We start from the raw sequence: 12,257 nt of genomic DNA on the forward strand, positions 1-12,257 counted from the left end.
AAATGAAAGCTAAAGTGATCTTTCAATGCAAACAAAACTTTCACTGCTGGACGATAAATTGAAAGCTACTTTTTTTAATCAAATCAAGGTAAATGCAAATATTGTAAATTACAGAGGAAAAAAATGAATGATAATGGAAAAGGTATAATAAAAGAATGAGGTCAAACTTGGAAACTTGTCATGAACTTTTTCCTGTTAAATTTTAATGTAAAAAAAGCAAATGATTCTCATGATGATGATCAGGGTAAGAAAAAAGGAAGAGATTCAAGTTGCTGTTATAGTAGGCATCAAGTAAAGCCACTCCCTGAGGTTTCCTTGAGCAAAAACAAAGGGGTGGTAAAGTGGTGGTTAAGGTGAGGGTGAAAGAGGCGGAGGAACAGGTAAAGTTGATCAAGGATGAAGGAGGATGAAAGAGGATAAGTTGCATCAGGAAAGATCAACTGACGGAAAGGAAAGACAATTTTTTTCGCCTTCTTCTTCTTCTTCTCTTTCCATCTAAAGATTCTTGGAGAAAGTAAAAGAGATGAAAATGTTCATGAGACTGTCTTTTGATGATATGTATCCATGCGCATCATCACATTCATTGATTGGTTGAACATGAATTTTCAATTCTTCAACTTGAATCAATTTGTTTCCAAGAAGTGCTTTCCAATCAATTAACATGCAATTTTAACCTCAATTCAAGTTTTTTACTTTAACAGAAAATACAAACTTTTCGTTGTTCCATTATTCAATTTTCATTTAAAGCTTTTAGGTGAAAAATGATTTGCTTTAGTTTATTTCATTTTATGCTGCGGTTTCCCTAATCAATTGTTTACCATTTGATTAGCGAATCAATTGAATGTTGATGAGTACAGATTATTGTTGATTAGTTTGATTTCATTTGATTGTCTCTCACGATAATCTCATTGGTTAACCGTAAAAAAAGAGATTCATTGAGTTTGTTCAACACTTTTCAGGGAAACCGGAAAATTGCCTTTTCTTCATTTCTCTTCCATCTTCATCTCATTTTTATTCAACTCACGCTACATCAAAGTCAGTCTGATGGTTATTATGATGAGTATGATGATGATGATGATGACAATATCTTCTCATTATAGAGTCTATTCTTACCTGTGAAACTTTGAATAGGTTTCAAGTTTATGTTGATATCCATTGACTTGAGATAATTAAATTAATTAACTTTCTTAACAAAAGAAGAAACAAAAGGAATCTTTTACTTCATTTGTTAATTATCAAAATGATTTCATTTTTTTGTGAAAAGTCGACTATTAATAAATAATGTTGATGATGATGAAGATAATGATGAAAATGATGAGGCATTAAGTGAGCCTCAAGTTTACCCAATTGAATGGTCATTGGGATCAACATTTATTACAAATACAAGAAAAGCTGTGAATAACAGACAAAAAAACAATGGACCTAAAGATGGACCAATATTGATGTTGAGATTGTTTGACCAGTTTAATGTTGATAACGATAATAATCACGCAAATCAAATATTGCAAGATACTTTCATCTGCCTTCTTCATTATTTATCTTTTTCATCATCAACTCATCTTGACTTTTATCCAGCTCACACTCAACACACACACACACACAAGAACCCAATTTAATTGTTAACATTACCTGAAAAAAAGGTTGAGAAAAAAATGTTTTTTACTCTTGGAATTGGCGCTTAAATTGTTGTGATTGACCTAAGTTTATATTACCTTTTGTTTTAATATTCATTGAATTGCGTGAAACAAAAAGTTATTGTTTCATTAACTTTCAATAATGAATTGACCAAGATTGACCATTTTTCCAATTCAAATTTATCTTCAATTGACAGCAGTTCCGACAATTCAATTGATTTTCAGTTTTACTTTTCAATCACTAATTGTAACAATGACTGACTTTTGTGACAAGTGCGAGTGGAAACTTGAAAAGGCGATAAACGGGTGATAAATCATTCAAATGTAATCTATGTGAAGGAAATTTTCCCGTTCAGATCATTCATCTATCACAAAAAATGAAATTTTCCAGATCAATTATTCTTAGAATACTGTTTATCAATACATTATTTCATCTTCCCGTAATATACATTACACTAGTAGTCAGGGTTAAGTTGCGAAAATTGGACATTTTTCTTAGTCGATATCTAACAAGAAATAAAAGTACCTTTGAGATCGAATTTGATTTTTCATAGATTTCTATTGTTTTGTGTCTCTTAAAACTGTAAATGCTCGAGATGGCAACACCTAAAAATTAACTTAACGCTGACTACCAGTGTATCTTCTTGTTTCTCATCCTTTTTAAATTTTCTTCCTTTTCTCTTCCATTCTTTCATCTTCATGCAAACAACCACTTTTTTAGTCTTCCTCATTGTATTATACCTTTAAACCTTAGTGTAACAAAGTCTATCCAAATCATGTATCAATATCAATTATGACAATAATAATAAGCCACAAAGCGGGCAAGAAATGAAGCAAAAAATATTGAACCCAAATCTCAATCTAAATTTTCAATTAAGTTGTTGATGGATTGAAAGGGGATTCAAGTTGAAATGAAAGTGTGCAAATCGACGGAAAGCAAAGGTAAAAAAACATTGACCGGACATTGGACCGCTACCGGACACCAAACATTGCTTATGAGTTGACCTTAAAACTCCTAGTTGAAACGCTTTATGTATGGAAGTATGAAACACTTTTACATGTTCAAAGTTTTCAGTGTTAAAATATTGCTTGCGTATTGATATCAATATAAAAGCTATTCTTTATGTTGTTCATCATTTCATCTGATAATCATAATTTCCAATAAATTTTAACTTCTTTAGTCAATTTTTCTTGTTCAAATTTGCTTGATCGCACCAAGCAATTGGTAATGATTATGGATTCATTTTCATGTTCATCATTTATTTGTTAATCAAGATAAATTGTTTTCTTTTTCCTGTTGATGAGGGGAAACTTGAAAAGATGAAAGAAGTTGCAAGGAAAAAGGTGAAGATTAAACCAGGTAACAACTTATCATCATCCTTCCCTCCATTGATAATTGTTGAATATTGGCTCTTTCCTTTAGATGGCGTCTCAATCGCAGCTCCCACTCATCATCATCTTTTATCATCATTTTTCACTCACTTTTTTACCTTTTTTCAACAAACCAAGTAAATGAATGTTAGTGAAAAAAGTTGACCTCAACGAGAAACGTTAAGCAAAAACGTTGAAAAATCCCGCAGCATCACCAAAACTACATTTTTAAACTAATTTATTTCATTTACATTTGATTGATTAACTTCAATTGTTGACATTTTTTTTGTGTGTGTTCTCAAGGATTCTCTTTTCATCAAATATCTGGTTTTCCGTGTCCATCAAGTTTACACCAAAAGTCCATCAAGTGTCAACCGTGAGTTTATCAAGTGTCTATTATGTTCATCATCATTTAACAATAAAAGTTGACCAGCAGTGATTCAATGACGCTCAGTCAAACTATGGATTCAGTTAATAGTGTACCAGAGGAAGAGGTGAGTCTAAGAGTTTCCCTAATTTACCGATATTCCCAATTGTATTCATCATTTACAATTCATAATCATGTTTGTTGTCCGTGTTTATGAGCAAGTTTGTACTCGATGAAGGTTAACCCATCAAAATGTACAACAATTTAGATCAACATTTTTTCTCATTTTCAAGTAGTTACACTTTTCTCGTTTGGTCTGATTATTGTTCCAGTTTTCCTTATTTGATTAACAATTGATGACAATTGTGATTGTTTCAATTAAATTGATCAATATTTTGATGAGTGAAGATGATCAACTTTTTCATTTGTCAACTAAAAAGTCAACTAATTAGCTTGCCATTTAAATTGAACTTCCTACATAATTTAAAGCTCTCAATTGTTAGTAAAAAAGGAATCAAAATTGCCTCTTCAATCTGACCTTTTAACATTAGATTGTATCAGCATCATTATCAATATCATCAGATTTATTGTCCAATTTACTGTTAACTAAATTAGGGTTCGTTTTAGTATCAACATGCAATGTAATGCTGCTCTGAATCAGGCAAACCATTATTTCCTAAGTCTATGCTGAGTCTATTTTATAGAAAATGTTTCATGAAACAATCCAAGAAACAAGATTTTTTCAAAATTGACTCTGACTTGAGCAATTTGCCTGCTGATTGTCTCTTAATCTTAATCTTTATCATCATCCAAGTGTTATTTTACCATAAAATCCCTGTTGTGTAAACTAATGTTTGTGCTCAAAGCTGTAAAAAAACAAAACATTGAGATTAATCTAAATGTTTCTTAAATCTGTTGCTCACTATTTTGACTTGAACTTTAAAGTTTAAAACTTGATGAAACAATAACGATGAAGATAAATTGAATCTACTGAGAGAAAGAAACAAGTTTATCAATGTTTCTTGATCATCATCTCACCTTAACTTTAATCCTTTGTTTCATTTGTTTGATCAACATCTTTATTTGCTTTCTTGATGCTTACAGATTTGGCAAGATTTGGAGTTTGTCTTGTGTGCCAATGATCTCGGTCTGGTTATGAATGAAACTTTACCCGTTACTTTGTCAACCTCTTCCCGATTACTTACTCGGCAACATCAACAGTCATTTAACAATGAATTAATTTGTAATCGATTACCTTCTTCATCATCATCGCCAACATCAATGGTTGAAGAAAATATCCTGACCAATGGTTATCCGATTAAACAGGAGAAATTGGAAATGGAAATGGAAATTAATTTTGTACCAAAAATTAATAGAAACGTCAACAGTGGCAACAACAATGGTCTAAGTGATAATAGCAGCAATAGAAGTGAAGAGAAAAGTTTGACGATAAATCGATCCATCACTAAAAGCAGCAACATTTCTGGTGACAATCGATCTATAAATAGTGCAACAAATAGCAATGAAAATGCAATTAATGGTGATAGTTGTAAACAAAACATTGATAACAACAACAATGCCGATAATAATAATAGTAATAATAATAATAATGAAAATAGTGTCAATTTAAGCAATACAAATAGTAATAACATTGACAATAAAAGTAGTAAAAATGAATCGGACAAAATGATTACAAGTAATAACAATAATCACATTAACCATTCAAGCCCATTAAGTGTCAATTCTGGTATCACTTGTGATGCCTCCAATGAAGAGACAAATGATGATCTCAATGGGATCTCATGGACTCATGAAATGGTTTCAAGTGCCAAAGATCCAATGATCTGGTCTAATTCATCCGTTTCATCGTCAACCTCATCGCCATCACAAAATGCAAACTCACCAAAAAGTACCATGATCAATATTAATGTCAATGGCAATGCATTTCAACCCGTTGAAACTTTAAGCTACTTCTGTGATTCCCCATTAAATGATCATCAGCATGCCCATCAGCATCACTCTTCTCATCAAAATTATCATCTATCTCACCATCAACAGCAACAACAACAACAACACAACTACATGAATGGATCAAGTAATAATGGCCAAGCTCATGGCTATTCCTCGCCTTTGGGCTCAACTGGTTACTCTTGTAAATATTTTTCACCTTCACCCACCTCGTCATCATCTCCGGCATCGCCTCCTCACCCATTGATATCATCGACAACAAATGCAACTCCATCGTCCACATCAACAACAAACACTATTCTTGCTTCTTTAAATGGATCACTGTCTTCGGTATCTTCATCTTCCTCTTCATCTTGTTCATCTTCATCCTCATCTTGTTCACCCTTTGACACTGGCTCTAGCTTGGTGTCGTCTCTTTGTGGTACTTTGATACCACTGGTTGGATCACAAATGTCACCTCCAGCTTCACCCCAAAACGAGAACAAACCCTATATCAATCATTATCACCATCTTCACCCTCATCTCCACCATGGTCATCACAATAATCATGAGCAATATTTGACAAACACTGAACTTGCAATTAAACTTGAACCTGTTCATCAACATCAACATGACTCTGCTCTTCACCAAAATACAAATTTTACCAATAATCAGCAATCAATTCACCATCAACCTGTTCACCAATCACACCATCAACATATCCACCATCAACATCACCATCATCAACCTCACCACCAACACCAATCACAAATGGTGCATCAACAAAATAGGTTACAATCGGCAAACTCGAATGTCAATTACTCTGAAGATGTTTACCTAGACAATGGATCAGATCAACGGATTGAATCTTGTCATCAAAATGTTCATCATTCTCTGACTTCTATCGTCTCTAACCATGGACTCGATGGTCACCATAACCACCCTCAAAGTGAACATGGAAATACTCCTTACACCCTCCCTGAATTCACCTATATACCCCCAATAGGCAGCACTCCCACATATGGATCACGTGGTTTAACCACTCCTCCATCACCATCATCAAGTAATGATCAGGAAATGTTGATCAGTTCAGGTCATCTTAACCATTTAGGCCAATCTCATCAACAAGGACAAGGACACCAACAAGAACCTCAACAAGCCCAAGGCCATGCTCATCCTCATCAACACCCTCAACACCAGCATCATGCCCGTTATAATAATATACGTTATAATGGCAATGAAGGTTACTTTGAATCTTCCAACATTATGGTTAACCGATCAACAGTCAATGGTTTACCCGTAAATGAGCCCAATCAACATGTCTCCCAGCATCACCATCACCCAGTACAACAGACAAACCCTCATCTGCACCAGCAACAACAAGCACAAAATCATAATGTACATCAACATGGGCACCATCAAGTATCTTTAGCCTCACCACTCAACTCACTTGTACCACCTCCAGTCAACTCATCAGTCCTTCAACCTTTAATAACTTCAGGTTCAACAAAAATCGGAACAACCACAAGCGGATCAACCACCACTGGAGCAACACCAGCAACATTGGGGATTGTGGTTAAAAGTCGTCGAGGTCGTCGAAGTTCAGGTCGTAAAAAGGTTACAACACATTATTGTACGTATGTAAATTGCGGTAAAAGCTATTCCAAGTCATCCCACTTGAAGGCTCATCTTCGAACTCACACAGGAGAGAAGCCCTACCATTGTACGTGGAAATCTTGTGGATGGAAATTTGCTCGATCAGATGAATTGACCCGTCATTATCGTAAACACACGGGTGATAAACCATTCAAATGTAGTCTATGTGAAAGAAAATTTTCCCGTTCAGATCATTTATCGCTTCACATGAAGCGACACACAAATCTTTGATCAAACTCTTCCTCTCTCTCTTTACAGATAATAATGATGATACATTTTTTTCAATGAAAATTATCAAATGAAAAGCAATATATTATTACATATTGTATATCATTATTATCACCATTAGATTAATAGATTGAATAGTTATGAGAGAAGCAAACAATTGATTTCACAAAAAAATGAACTTTTCCAGATCAATTATTCTTAGAATACTGTTTATATTATTTCATCTTCCCGTAATATACATTATCTTCTTGTTTCTCATCTTATTTTATTTTTCATTTTCTTCCTTTTCTCTTCCATTCTTTCATCTTCATGCAAAAAACCACTTTTTTAGTCTTCCTCATTGTATTATACCTTTAAACCTTAGTGTAACAAAGTCTATCCAAATCATGTATCAATATCAATTATGACAATAATAATAAGCCACAAAGCGGGCAAGAAATGAAGCAAAAAATATTGAACCCAAATCTCAATCTAAATTTTCAATTAAGTTGTTGATGGATTGAAAGGGGATTCAAGTTGATATGAAAGTGTGCAAATCGACGGAAAGCAAAGGTAAAAAAAACATTGACCTGACATTGGTTATGAGTTGACCTTAAAACTCCTACGTGAAACGTTAAATGAAAATAAACATGTTATCTTGTATAATGATGTTATTTAAACATTTATTAAATGTTGTTATTGACCAGAAAACCTCTATGACTGAGTTGCCAAAAAAACGTTCAAATCTTCAGATGGATCATGATGATGAACTAAAAAATGAAAACTCTGCTTGACTCCAATTTTGTCAGTCTTTTTCTCTTCGTCTCATCTTCTTCCTCATCATCTTCCTGTCTCATCATGTATTTATACGAAGGAAATTAGAAGGAAAAATATTCATTCAAATGAATCTATTGATGTATTAATAATCAATTGTTCATTTTGACTATTACATGGGACAATATAATATGCATAACAGTTTAATGTTGAATGATGATTGAAACAAAACAAGTGAACTAATCAATATCAAAATGTTAACCTTTGATAGTTGATCTTTTTGCTCTCTCAGCGGGTTGAGAGTAAAAAATGTTGATTTAAAATCATTGACAGAGGCCAATTGTTTGGAAATTTTTTCATCTCTTCTCAATATTATTCACCATTGTAATTGTAATGTAAAGCACATAACTATATTTACTTTCACTGTTGGTGCAACGAAAAAAAAAGCTAAGATGATCACCATCATCATCATCATCATCATTCATTTCAAGGTTAAAACTGATGATGATCATGGAAATGCAAAAAAAAGTTAATGATGAATTGAATCAACAATAACAACGAGTAACAAGTAACAAGGTAAAAAGCTGTTGTTTTACTGAAACAATCATTTGTCTCGATTATCTTTACCCGTCACAATCAGCTAATCACTTTTGGCTTCCCTCAAACCAAATCATTTGACACTCAATTTAGTTAATTTAGTAAAAAAAGGAAGAAGAGGGAAGAACAACGGATTTCAGGATAAATCAAGTTAAAGAGATGAAAGATGATCAAGATGAATGTTTTTACTTGCAAGAAACAATGTAAAATCTCACATGGAGAGAGACCCAGAGATCAAGTTAAAGTATAACCTGGGAAAGCATAGCCAATGCATCAACATTCAATGTACATAAGCCTAAGGGTTTGGATAAGGAAAGAGCATTAAACATGTTAGACTTAAACTATCATTTCCTCTGTTCTTGCTCAGTCATCTTACATGATGATGATGCACATTTACAGACTATCATCTTGTTCTTGATCTTTACCATTAACCGCCTCCATCTTGACTTTCAATCATGCTTTCCTTCATTCACATGGAAATGAGAATCTTGCCCATCTTTATCATTTCTTTATTCAGTTCACCTTTTTTTTCATGTCGCATTGAATGAGTTGTTCAATATGACAGTAATCTTCTCACCTCAAAATCTCAGTTTAAGAGGCGAAGAGTTTAGAAACTTTTTTACTTCTTTCTTCTTCTTCTTTACTCATCTTCATCTATCACATTCTCATCATTTTCATTTTCATCTCAATTTCAGAACCCACTCAACTTTGAAACTCAATTTACCTCAATGATAATGTTTCAAGATTACATGATATTCCAGCAATGAGTCAAGACAATTTTTGTTCTGTTTTTTTCTTCATTTTCTTCTTCTTCTTCTTCTCATCTCTTTACCAAATGAAAATATTGTAAATGGATGAATGATGATTGAATACAAATATTTTTTTCCCATTCATTTAGATTTGCTTTTCATTTCCATCCGATACTAAACGCCTCTTCAAGATTATCATGAAACAAATTTCAACAATCAATTTATTAACATTATCATTATCATTTTAATTTGGACTTTATCAACAATTTTCGTTTCTCTATTGCATTTTAATTCGATTGTTTACTCTTCAGTTTAGTTATTGAGAGCAAAATGTGATTACAATTTTCAATGAAAAGTCAGACAGTTAGTTGACCTGGTTGGTTGAAATTGAACAATCATTACCATTATTATTATCATGCTTATTATTAAATGAATGGCGACCATTTCGGTCCAGTAATCTCATTGAAAGCAAGCAACAATTGAACTGGACTTTGACAATTGTACTTTTCTCCTATTTTTTGCAACTTTTTGTATTGTCTGTTTGTTTGCTGTTAATGATGAACCTTATAAGATTATGAACAAAAATTACCATAAAGATGACCATCAGTCTAAAATGAATTATTAGAGTTAATCAAGGGAAAGGTCAATGAAAGAAGAAAAAAAAGAAACAATTAAATGTTTCAATCAAATGTTGAAAGAGTTTTACATTTTGAGGGGAAAAAACATTTAAAATTGACTAACTCTATTCACTCATTAGTGATAATCGGTTCATCAAATCATCATTTACTTCATTGGCTTTTCACTTAAAAATTTTATCAAATTTTTCGTCTCAATTTTTTCCACTTTGCAGCTTAAAATTGGCACCAATTTGTGTGAAATTGGTAAAGTTGGACAGTTCAATTGGCCATGTTGACTTGATCAATACTCACATCAACCTTGCTCGTTATCACAATCTTTAAGTTTACTGGACTTGATATCAGCTTGCAGTCTTGACTTGAGCCTTAACTTGACGATGGATCGTAAGATTGGCTTCTTTGATCCAATCTCAACGGTTGTTTTCATTTGAACGTTTAACTTGTTAAAATGAATCAACCAAATGAGAGGTTTCTTTACCTGAGCTTGAGCCACTTTACAGACAATTGTTACCTGATATATCTTAATCCTTTTCTCATCATGATAACCTGAGTGGACCATTGATTCAGAATGATCCTATAATGAAGTGCAAAGGCACATAATGACGTTTAACTCAATTATTTTTGACACTTAATTGCAATGTGCTAAACTTGTTGGACAACTTTTGCTCAACATTAAAAGCCATCTTTTAACTTGCATTATTTGAACAAGATTAGAATCAGTTAACAACAAACAAAAGCAAAGGTAAGCTACTCTTTCAACAGTCACAATAAAGAAGGTAAAATAGAGAGAGAAGAGAGAGAAGAAGAGAGAGAAATGTTATAATAATGATGAGAATGAAAAGGACAAAGAAAATTGCAATATTTAAAGAGAGAGAAAAAGCAAATTCTTCCTCATGAATCTTATAGGATTGAACTGAATTTATGTACACTCAATGTGATGTGTTACAAACCGCTAATAATCATCCTTTTTAACCTTAACTTTCGTGAAAAATTGTTCATCATAAATTCATAAGCATATTGATCATGATCATGTAACCATTCATTGACATTTCCAGCTCCACCTTTTTATGCCACCCTCTCCTCATCTTCCTCACTCTTCATGACGGTGGGTCGGTTTACGCATCTTCCTTGTCTCTCTCTCTCTCTCTCTCTCTCTCTCTCTCTCTCTCTCTCTTCATTGATCATCATTATGCACTTTTGTTTCTTACAGGCCAATAAAAGGTTGTACTTGATAGTCACACATCCCACTGATGACAAAAAAAGGAGGCGGAGGAGGAAGATGATCATCAGTTGGACCAAAAGAGTCCAGTCAGGATGAGTCTATCATTTCTTTGTTTTTTCATCGCTATTCATCTGATAAGTTCATTGTTTCTATAGCAAACCAAAAGTCTTTTATTTTCATGAGTAAACTCAACTTTTTGAGTAAACTTTACCAAAACAAGTCAGCGTCATCTAACGGTTAAACATTAATAATCTTGTTGTTGCCTTTGCTTTTGTACATTACTCAAGATTCTTGTTTCTTGAAACTGAAAAGGTTCGGTAAACATGATGAATCTTTATTGTTACAAGTTATTCACTTGAAGATTCAAAGTTGAAAGGTTTACATTTTTGTATGAAACTTAACCTTGAATCTTTAGGTAACTCCAAGAAATGACTTTTTCTGTTCATTTATCAACTGATTGTTCATGTTCAACAATGAAACCTGTTAATCTTTTAATTTTGGGTAAAATATGGTGATTAACCAATGAAATTAATCAAATTTACCAATTAAATGAATTGATAAACATGAGTTGATCAGCAGGTTTTAAATTAGAAACCACTGAATGTAATTAGCTATCGATCATCAGGATTTTGGGTTGAAAAGTAAATGATTATGACTGATAGTGGAAAGGATGAACAAGTGTAAAAAGTGATGAAAAAAATGAAATGAAATGTTTTGAACTCAATTTTTTGATGAAGAAAAATTGTCTCGCTTTTTTCCAACTCAACATTCAATTTTTTAATGGTAGCTTGACATTTCTGGTTTGACAAGGAGTGATAATGATTAGAAATAAATGAACAAGCGAAATAATCGCAAACGAATCAATGTAATAATTTAATTGATGTTAATATCAAGGAAAATACCATAACTCATAAAGAAGAAGAAGAAGGCGTTACGATGGATGATCAAGATGATGATGATGATTAGGTCATAATTTTTAATCATAATGTAACATCCATTAAGTTTCCTTGATCATCATCATCAAAATCATTAGAATTATCATCCTTTTTTTGCTCTGTTGATGGGAGCGTTTACATGAAAGCTGTAATAAGTATTTTG

At 32.8% G+C, this 12,257-nt stretch overlaps 1 protein-coding gene across 1 annotated transcript; it reads left to right on the forward strand.

The window, feature by feature from the left end:
- The first annotated feature begins 3,121 nt into the window (after window positions 1–3,121).
- On the forward strand, window positions 3,122–7,655 carry LOC107366029 (uncharacterized). The gene is made up of 2 exons (XM_015933605.3): window positions 3,122–3,499; window positions 4,477–7,655. The coding sequence occupies exons 1-2, from the start codon at window positions 3,449–3,451 to the stop codon at window positions 7,204–7,206; spliced, it is 2,781 nt and encodes a 926-aa protein (XP_015789091.3). The 5' UTR covers window positions 3,122–3,448; the 3' UTR covers window positions 7,207–7,655.
- The last annotated feature ends 4,602 nt before the right edge of the window (window positions 7,656–12,257 follow it).

The sequence above is a fragment of the Tetranychus urticae genome, chromosome 2, assembly GCF_039701765.1.
Source record: "Tetranychus urticae isolate SD_2017Ah chromosome 2, NJAU_TeUrti_SD_1.0, whole genome shotgun sequence".
Lineage (NCBI taxonomy): Eukaryota > Metazoa > Arthropoda > Arachnida > Trombidiformes > Tetranychidae > Tetranychus > Tetranychus urticae.